The following is an 18,616-nucleotide window of genomic DNA, read 5'->3' as shown; positions in this document are numbered from 1 at the left end:
TAATGCGATTCTACTCCCTGAAATTGCTTTATAAAATCAACCACCGAATCAATTTTCTGTTGGTACTTTATTCTTTCTTATAACCACCTCTAGTCTCGACAGGCCCATCGGCATCACCTTTACTAAACCTTGTAAACACACCTTTTTAACTCGGTGCTTTGTAATTGCTAAAATTTGTAGAAAATAACTTCTACACACTTCGATGCGGTTGCCAAATTGGTTCTTCCTAAAATATTTATAAATAATTTTTTTCTTACCCCGTTCTCCGGTTTTGGGTTGATATCTTTTGAAATGTGTGGTAGCTCTTTGAAGGGTGCGGGTCACCTCAACTAACCACCAATATGATACTGTTTTATGGGTGGTGGTTACTGTAGCTAACCACAAAAATAAAGTCGTTATGTGGGCGGTGGTTACTTCCTCTAACCACATTATTTTCGTGTGCTCCCTTTTACGGGTCGCGGCGATTCTCTCTAACCACACGTTGTAGTTGTCCTGCGACCCAACAGATGGCAGGAACAGTACCGCGCCACATTTATATGTCCTGTTTATTACTCGAGCCACCACTTTACTCAGACTCGCCATTGTTTCTTGCGTTGCTACGTATTATAGTGCTTTTTACTAGGAATTTTACTATTATATGTGTGGTAAGTGTTTGCTTTTATATTTAATGTGTTTATATAAATGTTTTAATAGTATTTGGGCACTTACAAATGTTCGTTTCTATTCCAGACAGCGTATTTGCATGTGGTTAGTGCTGCTAACCACTGCCCTCCCAGAACTTCAGCATAAATAACAGATCTAATATGCCTCGGCAAAAAGGTTTATCGGAGGATGAAATTTACCGTTTACTGTTTGAAGAAATACCTTCAGAAGAAGATAGTGTCATAGACTCCGATGACAGTTCATCTGATCCTACTTACATAAATAAGAATTTGAACAAAGAAAAAGTTTTCAACACAGTGTCAAGCAGCAGTGAATCTGAACAAAGTGACAGTGATGTGCCAAATGTTTCTAAAGTACTCTCTCGTACAGCTTCATCCAGCTTCGCAGTTACATGGACCCAAGATACTCGTGTTCTTCCAGTGCCTCCCTTCACAAAAGAAAGTGGTGTAGCAGCAAGAATAAAGAACAAAGCAAATATCAAGCCATTGGACCTCTTTTGTGAGTATTTTGATGAAACGCTTATCAACCATATTGTATTTCAGACAAACCTTTATGCTACCCAAACAGGAAAACAATTTGTCCCTACTGATGCATGTGAAATCAGGACATTTATTGGGATAAATTTATACATGGGCATAACCAAAAAACCAAGCTATAGAGACTATTGGAGTTCTGAACCTGACCTCGGTGAGAATTACATTTCTAAACTAATGACTGTGAAAAGATTTAGCTTCCTTTTGAGCCATCTGCATCTAAATGACAACACCGTAGCTCCAGACAGAAATAGTGTAAGCTATGACAAATTATACAAGCTTCGGCCTTTGTTGGATCATCTTTCGAAAAAATTTTTTGAATGTTACCAACCTCACCAGAAACTGGCAGTTGATGAGTCGATGGTAAAGTTCAAGGGGCGGTCGTCCCTCAAGCAGTATATGCGAGATAAGCCTATAAAACGGGGCTATAAGTCATGGATGTTGTGCGATGAGTCATCCTACAATTTGAAGTTTGACATTTACACAGGAAAGACATTAGGGGCAACAGAAGTAGGGTTAGGTGCAAAAGTTGTTCAAAATTTGTTAAGTGGTCTCGAAGGTTGTCATCACATTGTTTTCATGGACAATTATTTTTCTTCTTATGATCTGTTCAGCAACCTGAAGTCAAAAAGTGAAATATATGCGTGTGGAACAATAAACCCTAGAAGAAAACACCTACCTGCACTGAAGGATGAGAAACAACTTGAAAGGGGTGAATTTGATTGTCGTGTTAGTGAAGATGGAGTGGCTGTGTACAGATGGAAGGACAACAAGGCAGTGAACTTGATTTCAACATGCCATGATCCACTGGATGTTTCTTCTGTCAACCGCAAAATGAAAGATGGAACTGTAACAACCATCAAGTGCCCTCAGGTTTTGAAAGACTACAACTCACACATGAATTTTGTCGATAACTTTGATAGACTCAAATCAGATTATGCGATCAACAGGAAAAGTAAGAAGTGGTGGATGAGGTTGTTTTTTCATTTCATCGACTGTTGTGTTACGAACGCATTTATAATGCACAAGGAACTTCCTGTAGAACAATTTACAAACAAAGATTTTCGTCGGGAGGTTTACAAAGGGTTGCTAGCTCCAAGAATAGTTGCTGTGATAGCATCCACTCCATCTGGAAGCAAAGGAATGTCTCCAGTCGCAATCAAGACACATAAACCATTTGTAGACAAGAGTATTCGCCATGAAAGCAGCGGGCACCAACCGGTTCATTCAACATCAAGGAGATGTGCAGTCTGCAGTTCTAGGAAGAAACCAGTTCGTACTGTGTGGATGTGCACTGTATGTAAAGTGCCCCTATGCCTTAGAGCAGGAAAGGAATGTTTTAGAAGTTATCACAGTAAATAGCTTAACTGTTATGGAAGGATAAAGTTACTTGGAAAAGTGTTGGTTATAAACAAAACATTACTGTACTGTTTGTTACATTTGATTGCCTAGTGGGGCTGTGGTTAGTTGTCTAACCACTTTTCATGATCATAGATTATGATTGTTTACAAGTTATTTTAAGAATGTTTCACAGTAGTATACATAAAAAGTAATAAATATTTAAATATAAGTCAGTTGAAATTAATTCGTGAATTTTTTTTTCTCTGCCCCTGTCAGGTATTTTTTTGCTCGCCATTTCCGCCCTTCACAGGTATTTTTTCGATCAAAATTTCTGCCCTTCAAAGAGGTAGATCAGTACTTCAAAATAAAAGCATCTTGGCTCGTCTTCGTTTGTATACCATAAAACGAAGAATGGAAATTCCTTATGTCCATCATAGTGATAAATGTGAAGTTCTTTTTTGATCCACCACGCCCACAAGTAGATAGATACGATATATAGGCATGCCTTCATGACTGTATCTAAAAAAAAATTAAACCAACCCTAATAATATGAATTTCAAACGCATGTGGCAACAACCTAGACATAGATCTATACGTATGTTGGTTGTATTTGCCTAAACCTAGCTGTTCCATGTTTTGATAATGATATGTGTGTTATTTTTACGACAGTATAAAATCGATACTAAAATTTATTTCACAGAAAATGGAAACCATTAAATATAATAACTTTTGTTCTGGCTTTCCTTTGAAAACAGAAACTACTAATCTTAATTGTTTTGAGTGTTGACTTTCAGTTGTTCTGGATTTGCATATCGCTTCCTTTATTTCTCTGCTGGAGTTTCATGAACATTTACGCCTTACATCCATATTACTTTCTTAAATGCCATAGACAGTTCTAAAATAACTTTACAGCAAGACAGCATTTAGAATACTCCAACACATTAGGAGAAAAACAAAAACAGTGCAAAAACAGTGTCTTCCAACTGTTTGCTGGTCATGTTATTGGTTGCTGCAAGCTGATTGGTTCGTACGGAGTTGCCATGTTTGTAAGGCAGCACTGGCCGTCTTTGTAAGTGTATTCCTAGTTTTAAATCCATTTTTAGTACAACTGTAGCCGTTTTGTAACAAACTGAGTCTATATTCGAATTTATCAGAAAAATGCTTTAAGAAACCTATCTAGACTCTATTTCAAAATTTTGGAGTTGGCAGTGTTTGTAACCAGGCTACTTATATGAATGAGCCTTCGCTAAGACTTGTGGCACTGCAACAAAAGTTTTGATGGACATCCACATTTAAATAAAAAGCAAGGCGTTCTAATTAAAATATTGCAATATTGCAACAATCTATTTGAAGGCGAATTTAGTGAGTATCGCTTCAAAGAAAGGTAGGTGCTCAAAGCCACATTATTGTAACCATTAATTTATCTGGGTATTTCTCTCTTTGTTAGATATAAAGATGTTACAGTTTAGGTGTACAAGACTTTAAATACGAAAAATCAATGGATTTTTACCATAAAAATGTTCAAACTGCTCCAAACTGATTCATAATGGAGCAGTTGTTTAACAGTTTTTCATCAACATCTAACTTATTTATAAAAATATATTATACCTAGAGAGAATCATCAGAATCAAAATTATATGTAAACAGAACATTCTTAACAATTTTTTTTATTGTTCTAAGTCATACGGAAACAATTGTGTGGTAACTTTAACTAACATCGGAAAAAAGTCACGGAATAATTAATCTATTAGTGTGTGTGTCTGTTGTAAATGTGTACTAAAACCAACCGAAGTTGCATAAGAACAAATCCTGAAAGATTTTACAATAGCTTTGAAGGTACTCGCTAGGAATAATCGTTAGTGCCATCATAAAGTGAAGATTGTAAAACATAATTTTGCACCACGACTGAGGAAAGCTTTATTTTTATATAACCAAGCCATTTTCAGTTACATGAATTTGAAACAAAATCAAGCGGTATCCAAATTGTACATTTCGAAGATATGCTGGTATTTAGTACCTGCATGTGTTATTGTGTAATATGTTGTTTATTTTTTTTATCGTATAAACGAATTATTGAATATTTGGATTTCATCGTTCAAGTGGGAAGTTTCACTACTAAATCACTTTATTTTTTTAGTTTGCCGTGTCATACATCTCGATGAAGCAGCACCGAACATCCGCGACAGTGGAAGACCCGGATATCGTATGCAATGAAACGGGTGCCACGCCGTAAAGTTTTTTTTTTTTTGCCATCGAGGGGAACGGTTGTTATTAAAATCGCGGTGCGAACACCGAGAGAATGCGTGCTTCGGCTGTAAACGCGGGTTTTAAGGCCGACCTTCTCGCGTCCACACACACACACCCACACACATTCCTACCCTCCCTTTGTGCGGTATCCAGCTCCAGGGGTCCAGACGATCATGAATTTTAAATGGCGCGCTGCTTCCCCCCCCCCCCTCTCTTTTCACACACTCTGTCTCTCTCTCTATCCATTGTCCGGGCGGATGGGGTCGCCAGCAGATAATGGCGCGATAATGGCCGATAATAGACCGGAGTCGTGGCCTCCTCTTGCAGCGGGACCGAGTTGTTCCTACCAAGCTCTCCCCTCCCCCTACATCTCCTACCCTCCCGATCCAACAACAGTGTTTCTCAACCCCCGGAACCTTCGCACTCTGTGAACGGGGAAAAAAAAAACATTATATAAAACTACCGATGTATATTTTTTTCCCTCTTCTCCATCTGAGGTGTGTGCTAACAGTTTCTATTACCCTCATGGGCCGCCCCACCCCTCAAATTACTGTTCAGAATCGGCCTCACAAACCTCTTTATTATATACCTATATATTTTATGTTAATTAAAATACGAGAGAATATTGCTGAAAATGGGTAAGGAAACAATCAAATATACTTACGTATGCATAATTGACCTCGACACAACGATTATAAAAAATTGAGTAGGGGTGCTTGCCTGTACTTTAAATTAACATAAAAACCGTGCCGTATGAATATATTTAAAAACAATTTTGCAAAAAAAAAATAACTTGTAATTCCTTCGTAGTAGAACATCCGTAAATAATTGCTGGAAAGTTTACTTGATAAGGAGAAAAAATGATGATATCGAAGATAATGTGGTTATTTACAGAGGCCGAAGATGACTGGACCCCCCCAAGGTAATAGAGTACTCCTACTTAACTACCGACTGCAGGCCTTAAAGCTGACTCGCACGCAGCACTCTGGAATATTAAGGGAAAAAATACTGTAAATATTAATATTTAAATCTCGGTTTTAAAATGTATACATTGTAAGCTGCCCCATCAACGAAGCAGTATTAATGAAGTACTATGACTCTTGACTTTCGTCAGTTTTCAATTATTTGTGTTAGGATCTCCGATATTCGGATCGCTTAAGTGAAAATACAGACGTGAAAGCGATGTCTCAGAGATCACCATGACTAAAGAAAGCGTTTTTTAAATGCCATTTTCAGTTACATAAATTTGAAACAAAAATCAAGCAGGAATAAATGAAACGCGGAGAATGCAGTGAGAGGAAATTTTTTACTTACGTTTTATCTTGATTTCGGCGTCATGCGCCATGCATGTTTTCAAATCATTATTTATGTTTAGGTACGTAGATAAGTATTGATTTGCGTGATTTAGCTTTCTGTAAAAAGTACTATAATTTTTTTTAAATATTATTTTTGCCTGACTGATATCGTTTTATTCTCTCTACAAGTTAATTCACTGTTTTTTCCATAATACGGTGTTGCACACAACTTTTCTTCTACATTGCCGTTTTTTAAATATGTCCACCTCAAGATCCAGAAAAAGGAGAAAAGATAATCCAACAATACTGGTGAGGCGGAGTCACATTTTTACATTTTTTTTTCAAACAAGTTACAAAATTAATGCGAATCTAATTTATTTTTGTGCGCGTAAATAAAAACCCATCCAAGAGAATCCTGGATGATACAGCGTTCAGAATTATTTTGAAGAATGTCACCACCGCGAGTAACAGAATTTTCAAACCCTTGTAATTGAAAAAGTGTTCAACGGACACACAGACACAACTGAGAGTCGCATGACCAAACACTCTATAGCCCGTATTAATTAACTCCAATCAAATTAGACAGTTCTCGAGATTAGTACCAATGGTTTATGTATCATGCTGCTACTGTTTTTTTTTCCCCCGTCAGCGGTGTTTCATGTGGTTGTCACGGTCCGTTAACGGACATCATGATTTGCTTTGCAAGTGACAGTTGGGAAATTTTCTTAGCTGGACTCACAATTACCCGTCGCGTCCGTTCGTCTGTCCGTCAATAAGTCGAGGATTCACAATCCACACGTCCGTCATAATATTTTTTCTAATTGGCTGCTGCAAACAACTTATTAATGCTTAAATTTTTGAGAAAATTTATATTTTATAGTTTACCAGTTGGGACGATCATGAATGCTAAGAACATATAAATGTTTGAACAAACTCTTTAAAATATTTATTTTCGTATAATTTAGAGTAGGGGCCATTATTAATAACTTTTGTCTCTGACAACTTTTGTTTTGAATATTAAGGGGCCCGCCTCGTCAGGGGTGTATGTGTGTTAGTGAGGCGGGATGATAAGCGCGACGCTCGATGGTATTTCTAGCGCGGTATCGCCTCTACGCGCAAGTCTCTGAATTGGCGCGCAGTCTTCTCGTCGTCACAGGATAACTGTGAAATTTGAGCGATGACCGTAACATTATATGGCCGAGAAATGAAGATAAAGGTGTAATGCAAGTCCCTTAAGTGCTTTTAATAATCTGTACTGGTTGTTTTACGCCTAAAAATTACTATGAAAACACGCGTTTTAGCCATTTTAACTCTTCTATAAATAAAGTTTAAAAACATGATCCAAAATTACAAGTACTTTTCGGGCCTCAGAGAACTCTTAAATGCTTTTCGTAAACATACCCCACTAGGATATCTTGAGTAGTTTAGAAATCGCGTTGTTTTTCCTGAAGCTCTGCGCACCGTCTGTGTAACCAGGTAGGCGGGCCCCTTAAGCTTAAAAAGTGTTCACAGACACGTTAACAAATATTATACGGAAGCAGCTAAACAAACAGACCAACTTAAAAAAAATAAACTTTTAAAATAAAGACATCGCCTTTCAGAAATTTTGAGGTTATACTTTCATCCGTCCGTAGAAAGTCAAAGCTTGGCAAAGTTTTGAAGGATGGAATTTTTCTTGGCATCTGATTAACTGCACGTCACGTGATTGACGAGCGGAAGGCTGATGGACAGATGAAACGGATTATTGAGAGTCCAGCTTTACAGGCATCGATTTTGAGACGTGCATGTCACTGGATATATTAAGAAATTATAATCTTCTTATTTTCATTAGGCATAGGGAAGAATAAATTAATCTTATTTTAAACTACGATTGTTGGCGGGGGAGGGGGGTGGTTCAGGAAAACAGGGGGAAATGACACAGCTGAATGCGCCATATTAAAAAAAACTGTTATTATATTTTAGTCTATAATTACTCCGTGGATATTATGATCAACGTCCACAGAATTTATTTTTCGCACTCCTAAAAAAAAACCGGATGAAAACCAGTTGCCGAGAAATTGTTCTTAATATTATAAGGAAAATGTCAATTTTTACAACACACCGCTATGGTTATTTAATTTTGATTGATGTTTTAAAACAACAGTAATTTTTTAAACCACCTAAAAGATAATAAAATATTCTAGAAAGTTGACTTAATTTTGTTTTATTATGCTTTTTAATGTGCGCAGTTGACCCTGGAAAGAAATTCAGGGAACAGTTTACAAATAACTTTAACTATTGGAAGTACTGGGATAACACAAAACGTAGATACCCGGCTAAGAATCCGATTCCAGTGTTAATATGAACACTATTTTGTAGTAATACAGTCGGTTTCATGTAAATGTACAAATTTACATACGTCTGTTGTCGTACATAAAAATTTGTGTTACATTTGCAGTATATGATTCTTAAAAAGGCTAATAATACTAGGTTTCTATGTTGGGCCATGTCCATATAAATAATTATGCACGCGGTCGTTTTGGCATGCCATTATTGCAGTCATATTCAAGGATGATTGTTTATCGTCTCTGAAGATGTCTGCAACAAGTCATGCTGAAACGTCAAGCACACTATCATTTCCAGCTGACACGACGTCAACCCATAAAACCAAGAATATATAAGTGACTAGCGACAAAAGCCTACGATATATATTATCACTACTCAACAATTGCGGGTTTCTTTTGTAACGTACAATGACTAGTATTTGTTACGTAATTTTAGAATGCAACCATCCCCTTAAATAGAATCATATTTTTCTCATGACCACTGGAGGTACAGGTTGGTGATATTTCACCGTTCATAATTTTCATTCAAATATGCACGAGTGTTTTGGTCACCCGATAAGATATTAATTTTTCAAAACCGTGAGAATATAAAAAATTATGTCTCTTAGATCACAAAGCATAAATACAATCATCTCTTCCTCATGACCACTGGAGGTACAGGTTGGTCGGTCATAGTTTAGCGTTCATAATTTGCGTTCAAATATGCGCGAGTGTTTTTGGCCAACCGTTACGATAATAAATTATCAAAACCGTGAGAATATAAAAAAATATATATATTTTTACATCACTCAGGTTGTGTTAAGGAAAGAGAGATTTGGCGGTAGCGTCAGGTTCTCTAGCTGTTTTTGAAACTGTATTTGTTACGTGCATGCTACTACATTCGAGTTATTAAATTTACCAGTTTCGACGGGGGGAAAAACAACAACAAAAAAAATATAAGGTCCAACTTTTAATTAACGTTTGTTTTATAGCCCTGCCGCACTTGGAGGGCTTCGCTTCTCGCCAGGCGGGAACGGCGCGCCGCGAACAACATTAATCACTGTCTCGGACACGTAACGGAAAAGGCCCGCCCGCGCAGATTGGACGAGTCCCGGCGTCAGAAACAGCGATCCCACTGCATTATTTCTGTAACACAACACTCGACGAGCTAATAACTGGATTAATAAACTCCGCGCAAAACCCACCCCGTGCGCAAATTACCTACTGCAGCTTATTTTTTTCTCTCCGGGAATTTTTTGTATTTGAACTGAGCAATCTTTTTAACTTGTGTCAAGGTCGAGAGAGAGAGAGAGAGAGAGAGTGAGAGTGAGAGAGAGGAATATTAAATACGCCATGGTTATTTAAAACAGATTTTATTCTATACAATTTTTTTTAATTTTTGATATTGAAAGTTTACTTTTGTTTAGAAATGGATTTTAAAAGATAATGATATCCATAGAAAATATTTCTATTCTTTTAAAAAAGATTCCTTTGGAAACTATTTGCCAGCAAATAACGGCAATTTGTAAAAATGGCTATGGTTATTTTTAATATGTGAAACACGTTTTTCGAGATAGTATTAAGTATTAATTACGAAAATTGGCGTGTTATTTTAACTTTTAATTGATGTTCCATTTAAGAATTTTTTTTAGCCATGGAAAAGATAATCGAATTTTCAGCATTTTGACTATTTTGCTGTATCATACTTGTTATGTGCGCAGTTAATACTTGAAAGCTATTCAAAGTACGGTTTACAAAAAAAAACTTTTAACTATTTAAAGTACTGGGACTACACAGAGCATAAATGCCCGGGTAAGAACCCTAACTCAGTTTTACGGCGAACACTATTTTAAAAAGTATTTAGTGGTTTTCATGTAAACGTACAAAAGTTATAAATATCTGTAATTTTATATGAATATTTTTGGTACATTTACAAAAACCAATAAAATATAGTGAATTACTTCTTAAGTGAAATTATTTTTCATGGCCAGTTGCTATCAACAAAGCCATTACAAATATGTACATACTATGCTTCAACACTAATTAATACCTTGAAAATTATTAGGGACACTGTTGAATACAGGATGGCTTCTATCTAATTATATCTCTTTCCTTTTCATTTTTAAATCAGTAAGTAATAAAAAAATTACGAATTTTTCTTTTGGCGTAAATGTTAATGATGCTGCTCAGATGCAAACCAATATTCATTTTTTTTATTGTGGCTAATAAGTTCATTTGAAAAATCTGAATAAACGTGGATAAAACCAAGTTTATATTTACGTACAAAATTGATAAGTTTGTAAAACGTTTGTTGAATTGGATTAGAATGTATTCTTGACACAGGCATATCTGGAACCACTTTTAACGGATGCAATATCTTCATACAAGAGAGTTAAAGTTATTTTACAGTTTTTTTAAACTTAATTTAGCCCGGTTTCGACTACTACCGAACTTGACCGAGACTATCCACCTATTTCGTTTATATACGTCTGGAAATAATGTATGAAAATTTAGGCAGTTACATACAGTTGCCTTAAATACACATATCTATATAAATTATAAATATGTCCACAAACTTTCAAGTTAAAAATGAGTTTGGGGTCCAGATACCATCATGAATGGAAAAACTCGGTAGACATTTTCCGGAAGTCGTGCCATGGAAACAACTGCAATGGGATTTATTTATTTATTTTTTTTTTTTTTCGAAATTCACCTTATCAGCTGCATGGAAAATGTTATCGTGGTAATAAAAAAAAAGCCAAACGAAAACACTTGCGACATCTGCGTACCCTCTCATTGAAGAAGCAGACGAGTTTTAACAGTGCACCAGCCATTTCCTTCTCGCGTTACGTAACTGTAAATGGTTCACGTTCGAACGAACGTTTTCCGTAGCTCTGCTCAAGATACTACGTAAAATGTATCTGGTCATTGCATGCGCACCAAACATAATGACAGCCATAAATGTTTTCATGTTATTTTAATAGACTTTATATATGTATAAATGGGTTAACTCCGAACTTTACATTAATGGAAAAAAAATCCTTGTGCGTGAACTCATTTCACAGATTACACAAATTAATTAAGTAAACAGAACATTTAAAATTTTATGTTAAAAAAAAAGTTATAACGCAACCAGATCACCTACCATACGCAAATAACATTCTGGCGAGTAAAGTGGCGTCTACGACACGATGTAAAGTAGAAAATCTATCTAATCTGTATGTTGCCTCAACAAATGTTTGTTGCTACGTGACGTCACAGATGCGTCGAACGTGGCAAGCTAGGATATTTTTTTTCTTTTTTCGCGTCGCGTCCATCGCCCCACAACTGTCGCACGACTGCACCCGCGCTAGAATTTTTATGCCGGAGCAGCTACATCGACTATCGAATCATTCCGTTTGTAGAGCGAAATTGTAAAATAATTAATGAAACATCTCCGACAAAATCGAAAATTACTTGTAAAAATGCCAAAACCCCCGGCTTTTGACATGATTTTCAACAAGGAATTTTAAAATTACTTTTAAAATATTGTTTACATTCATATAAAGTTTTCCCTTTGGCTTTGCGAACTTTGGTTCGCGCCATCCGCCACAGATGGCAGCACCGTGGTTACGAAGTTACGTTCCATGAGATGTACGTTCCATAAAAAAAAAACAAAAAACTTACCTGGCGCATAAACTAACGTTAAAAAAAAAAAAAAAAAACAATTCGTAACGCCTATGCATCCGTTGGGAACAGCGGAGATACAAAACCCAATCGCGGTGGGAAAAAATGTGACATCGCAGCGTTGGAGGGTGGACACGGGCCTTAAAAGTCGCGGACGGCAGTGACTGTCCGGCGGAGGTGTGACCTATCTGCGAGCTGCGCGCCAGTTCTCTCTCTCTCTCTCTCTCTCTCTCCCCCCCCCCCCCTCTAATGCACGCAGGCATCACTCTGTGAAACATGCACGGTGATAAACCCCCCCCCCCCCTCCTCGGCGACTGTGGTCCATGTGACGGCCATGCTCTGGGGAAAGGGGGGACACCATGCCCCCTCAGTGCTGGATTGACAGCAATGGCGGCCGGTCACGCGGTGAGTGATTGGGGGGGGGGGGCCACCGAAAAGCTCTCGGCGGCTCACTGAAGGCCGCAAAGGGAAGGGGGGTGGTGGAGACTAATTGTGACAGAGATGGCCGAACACTGCCCCTGGTCGAGCTGTCGACTAAGTTTGGTGACGAGTTGGGGGTTGGGAATGAATAAAAAAAAATCGCTGGAATTCATCGCCGACGGGGTGGTGACGAGACCTAGTACCTACCCTTCTGGTCCTCCCTTGATCCATTCTAACACGCCGCCGGAGTTTAACCGAAGATTCCGCGCTGAATTCGCGCTAACCTCCGACTAATGGATTCAAACCCAAGAAGAGAACCAGCGGTTCAGCAACGAGAATATTCTCTCCCTCTAAGAGGAGGCCTCTTCTTGGTTGGCTGTCTGAAGAATGACCCCTGGCCAGTGTGTTTTTATATATATAAATCCTGCAGTCTCTAGCTTCTCAGTTGATTTTTCAACCATGAAGTTGCCTACTGCAATGCTGGGTGAAACGTTGGAACAAACTACCACGATGAAGAAAGCTGAAAATAGTTTATCTAACAGAGAAATACGGAAAAAACTTGAATACGGAAGCTAAATTATGTTAGATTAGAAATCGTTCCTAAAATTTATTAGTTATAGCTTTTATACTCAAATCGAAGTAATGTTATAGTACGAATAAGTGTCAGTGTGCTATCTATGCAATTATTTAGTTGCTTAAAAATCGTAATAAATTATTTTCTTCAACACAACGCAAGTTTTCGAGACATATTCGGCAATTTTGTTATGTTAGAGAAATTAAAAATTCTGACATTCAAAAAACATTTCAAATGGAAACAATCCTACACGGCGTGACATCTTTGAAAACATTCAAATTTACTGGTTTCGGGTACGAATATTTTCTAAGGAATTGACTTGTCTGAACGTTTCTTGAAATTTTCACTTGATTTATACCATCGCGGTGGATCTCATAATAGGCATTAGATTCCACTGACTCAGATAAAGTTACACGAGTTCTTTCAAAGAGATTAATTAATAAGTAAATTTGCCTAGAAAAATTAAAATAACTTTTTTCTGAAAGAAATTCAAACCAAATCATGAAGCATCGTAGCACTGTCTATAACTTTAAAAAGTTTCACCCAAATTTAAAACTTTATAAGCTATTTTACTAAACGTACGTAATGTTCTTATTGTTTTCTTCTATTTAAGTTAATACACTCCAAAGGTCTGCAATTTAACAGTTTTTAACGTATACTTGACCTGAAACTGAAAGCATAACCCCCCCCCCCCCCAAACCCACCTCTCTATGATTCACTTCTACCTGAGCACAAATACGATGACAAAGCTTCAAAAATAAAATGTGATCTTAAAAGAAAAAATTATAGTGGGGCCTGTTTACGGAAAGCATTCAAGAATATGTTGAGGGAAGATGAGTAAGTAGTTCAGTTTCCGTATTTATCTTTTAAACTGTATTTGTCTTTTAAACTTCGGGAATAGAAAAGTCTGCGATTTTTTTATAACCTCATTACTGCACCAACTGCGTACGTCTGCAGATGTTTCTTCAATGTCCTGAGGTAAAATAAGCAATTGGCGTAGCTACACGCGTGACCAAGGTAATTAATAATTGAGATTCTACCCAGCAATAAGAATGTCACAGTAATAATCTACGATTATTTCGTTGATTCATTTCACTACATGCTAGGCTCAACTTGCGCATACATAAATCAAGTCTTTCTAGTCTGCTCATTGGTCAATAAAGAGGTCACATCCTTTGGCAGGTTTTACGTTACTGAATAACAACCTCTTCTGCTTGTTTATAACTGGCTCAGTGGTATCAAGGACAAGTTGAGAGCACTGTGGTACAACCATCAACGTGAACCATATGTGGGCTACATGAGCTTCAAGTCTACTTTGCTACTGAATGAAAACAAGAAATAATTGTCGCTCTAATTCTAAATATATCACATAACGCTCTCAGATCCATCTTATGAATTATATTGAGGTTCCAAATTTTGTTTGTTGGGCTGGGATATATCTACCTAAATATATCTTTTAACTAACATTCATTCTCTTTCATTCGTTGTCTTTTTTCTACGTTAATGTACTAGGTACTCTCTAATTATAAAGATAATGTTTTTTTACGGCATTCTGTAACGCTTCACTTGGGCGGGCCAAAAACCAAAACCCAAATTATTTACCGTGCTGTCGAAATACGCAAATACGACGCATGATTTTTTAAAGTATGTTCCGTTTTTAAATAAATAAGAAACGAGAATACTTTTCTTAGCAATTGAACTTAACATAAGAGCCTGTACTTTTTCTACATAATTTCCCCCAATATTAAGACACCTGTCGTGTCGTACAACCAGGTTTAGAATCACATCCTCATACAAGTCTGCCGTCTGATTTAACAACCATGCAACACTTGGATAACGACGAAATCATAGAACGTCTGTTCTCTTTCTCGTGGTAGTCAACTTTCTGCACCTAAGCTTCAGTAATTACTAGGGACCGGAAAAATTCGCGGGTTCAATGACCTCTAGGATGAACTCCATAGTTATACGTACACTCGGTCAAATGTCACCCACTCATTGGCTGCTGTCTTGTGAGACGTCCCCTCATAGCAGCCTGTAATTCGATAGAGCTTTGGTCACGTGTTTCTCATTGGCTCAGAGTCATCCAGGTGAGTTGTGAGCCAATATCAGAGGCGGCACTGAGGTATAACTATTTGTATTTTAGCCTATCGCGAAATGAATTCACGAGTTTTTCCGGTCTATAGTAATTACAGAAGATCACATACTACGTTCCACATCAAGAACATTCGTGCGTCCGTGTATAAAAGCTCTTTCCCATTTCCGCACCACTCCTTCGAATTCTCAAATGGCGAAGGAATATTTTAAATACTCACAAAAAAACGAAAACAAGGTCGAATGTTTCCGCAATGACGTCTGTGGCTCGCCAACCTACATGGGTACACATTGCGAGCGCAGCGCTGCAGCGGCAGAATTTAAAAAATATATTTTTTCCTTTCTTTTTTCTTTTAACAACATCCCTCTTTTTTTTTTTACGCGTCGTACAGGACTTCGGAGAGAAGTGTATTTGTTGCTTCGCGTCGTACAGGGTTTCGGAGAGAAGTGTATTTGTTGCTTCGCGCCGTACAGGGTGTCGGAGAGAAGTGTATTTGTTGCTTCGCGTCGTACAGGGTGTCAGAGAGAACTGTATTTTTTTCTTCGCGTCGTACATGGTTTCGGAGAGAAGTGTATTTGTTGCTTCGCGTCGTACATGGTTTCGGAGAGAAGTGTATTTGTTGCTTCGCGCGTCGTACAGGGTGTCGGAGAGAAGTGTATTTATTGCTTCGCGTCGGACAGGGTTTCGGAGAGAAGTGTATTTGTTGCTTCACGTCGGACAGGGTGTCGGAGAGAAGTGTATTTTTTTCATCATGTCGTACAAGGTGTCGGGAGAGAAGTGTATTTGTTGCTTCGAGTTGTACAGGGTTTCGGAGAGAAGTGTATTTGTTGCTTCGCGCCGTACAGGGTGTCGGAGAGAAGTGTATTTTTTTCTTCGCGTCGTACAGGACTTCGGAGAGAAGTGTATTTGTTGCTTCGCGTCGTACAGGGTGTCGGAGAGAAGTGTATTTGTTGCTTCGCGCGTCGTACAGGCTGTCGGAGAGAAGTGTATTATTCGTCGCGTTGGCGAGCCTGCCAGGCCGGACAGCCAACGGGAGATACGGATCAGCGGGCGCGCCGCCAGACCGATGAAACGGCGCGTATGATTTTCCGAAAAAAAAAAAAAAATAGTGTGTGTGTGTGTGTGTGTGCTCTGGTACCCTTCCCCATGCATCAATTCACTCTTTTTTTTTTTCTCCCTGCCATAACACTCCCTCCCTATTTCAGCACCATGCATCTCACCCATCGACCCCCGCATACGATGCCATATCCCTTTGTAGCAGCGGGCACCGAGGTTTACGATGACTGCCCTCCCCCTTGCTGGAGGCCTCGGCTTTATGACGGCCGCTGGGATTTTAGTGCCGCCGCGCGGGGAGCGAAGAGCGACGTGGAAAATAACAGATGCTAGTCTGTGGCGGCGCAGCACCAGCGGCCGTATGGACAAAATACATAAAAAATAATAATAATAATAAACTGACCAGGGGCAGTTCATTTCGTACTTAGGACCGATATTACGAGTCGTTTACACTGTCGGAAATAACAGTAATTTTAACTTCTTTTTTTTCAACGAAGAATTCGCGTGAAAAAAAATGGGTGCGTGTACTTAGGTACGCGCGTGAGAGGTTATACTTCTTTGGCATCATTAAAAAATAGTTTTTATTTGCATGCAAATAATTCTCCATGGTAGCGTTATTCTCCATGGGAGCGTTAAACGTTTAACGCAACCTTGTTGGAAGTCGCATTAGAAGTATAACTTCAATAATTTTAGATAACTCGGTCTTCGTAGACGCAGCGCCGTATTTACACTTCCGAGTTCTGTTGTCATATATAAACAGGGCAAACCCACACGTAGTCTTAATCAGTTTCTGAATGTTTTTCTTGTGTACCAAGAATATTCTTGTGAATACATTTTCAAAGTAATTAAGTGAACTTGATACCAGTAAATATAAAAAGGTTATCAATATGTATATTTTTGAAGATCCCTGGATAATTTCATGGCCAATCTTCCTTGAAATGTTTAGTAGTAGTTTTCTAAATTATTTGTCTTGTGTGTTTTCATGATTTTTCTACGATTTTTAATATCAATATAACTTTTTACATAATATTTCTAAAAAAACTATAAAAATCAGTTTCTATTGCAAATACAAGAATGAAGTGAGGGCATGTAATAATGCGATATATAGTATAGGCCTACGTTATGTAACGTACCCTTGTCACAAAAATTTTACATTTGGAATCCCATTGATAAAGAAAAAACTATATGCTTTTCTTTTTTTCAAAATCATTTAAACTTTTTTAATTTTGTAAGAAACAGATTTTTTAAGATTTATGAATGAAATCAAGAAATAATCGACTATGACCATGTACAAACGGATAGGCCTAATTAAAAATAAATGCACTAAGTAAATACAAGCTCCCAGTTTACGCGAACGCAAAAAAAAACTTGAAAGGTTTTTATAACTAATAAAACGATATAAATTTGTTTGTGAGATATTTGAAATATGTTTACTTACATTGATATTTACAATTGAATGTTGAATTTGAATTAAACAATTCGCTCTCAAAGATGTCAATTAATAAAATTAAAAAAAAAAACTAGGAATCACTGATGACTGTCATATGTTTGGTACGTGTGTAACAGCAATACAAATTTCACACATATATATATATATATATTATCGCGTGGGTGAAACAACTTTGCGTTCACAATCGCTAGATATTTTGCTGTTGCATCCATTGCCATATTCGCATCGCTCCGAAGCGCTATTGTGATTCAGGGCATGTAGCGGCACAGACATGAACGCGACGACTGTCTTGCGAGTGCCCCCGCTCTTTCTGCATATATATATATATATATATATATATATATATATATATATATATATATATATATTGTCGCGTCCCGCGCGGTCGCTATCTTGTATTGACTTCCCACATAGTCGAGTTATGGGAACATATTAGTTCCTCGTATCGCTGTCACACTCTCCCGGCCGAGCATATGAAGAAACGGCGGCGGCGGCGGCGCACATAGGGGTATTGGACTAATCTAGCGGGACAAAATTATTTATCGCTCTTAAACGTTTGGAAAATAATCTGTAATTTATAAAAACTTGTCTGCAAAAGTATCTTCACTTCTAATTTCCAGCAATGCAATGTAGCAAAGAGCAAAAACGAAAACAAATAGCGAAAGAAAATGAAAGTTCTTGTAAGTAAAATTTATATTGGTTAATAATTAAAGTGGACAACTATATACGTATCTACTAACAAAATTAAAATAAAAAATTATTATTATATTTTAAAACTGAAAACATAAATATTAAATGGAAAAAAGCCTTAACTTTCTTCACATATCAAGATTTCCAATGTTTCCTTCATAAAAGAATTTCGTTTTTTCTTGATCATTGTTCGCCTTGATGCAAGCAGGGGATCAGATGTTAATAACAGCCTATTTAGCTGTATTACTGTCTACTCTATTAAATTTCCATGCGAAATTTTACCTGTATG

The 18,616-nt window shown here is 37.5% G+C and overlaps 2 protein-coding genes across 4 annotated transcripts in view; both read left to right on the top strand.

The window, feature by feature from the left end:
* The window catches only part of LOC134538386 (uncharacterized), an 835,281-nt gene that overhangs the window by 631,744 nt on the left and 184,921 nt on the right, over nt 1-18,616 (top strand). The window lies entirely within an intron of this gene.
* Nucleotides 13,787-17,979, top strand: LOC134538036 (uncharacterized). Its single transcript, XM_063379010.1, has 2 exons — nt 13,787-16,705; nt 16,881-17,979. Exon 1 carries the CDS (start codon nt 15,327-15,329, stop codon nt 16,518-16,520), a length of 1,194 nt encoding a protein of 397 aa, XP_063235080.1. The 5' UTR covers nt 13,787-15,326; the 3' UTR covers nt 16,521-16,705; nt 16,881-17,979.

This window comes from Bacillus rossius, chromosome 13 (assembly GCF_032445375.1).
Source record: "Bacillus rossius redtenbacheri isolate Brsri chromosome 13, Brsri_v3, whole genome shotgun sequence".
Classification (NCBI taxonomy): Eukaryota; Metazoa; Arthropoda; class Insecta; order Phasmatodea; family Bacillidae; genus Bacillus; species Bacillus rossius.
The sequence above is the reverse complement of the archived record's forward strand: the minus strand, read 5'-3'. Positions and strand labels throughout refer to the sequence as shown.

Excerpts from the sequence above, each read along its gene's own strand:
- LOC134538036 (XM_063379010.1), top strand. The coding sequence starts at position 15,327 with ATGGCGAAGGAATATTTTAAATACTCACAAAAAAACGAAAACAAGGTC.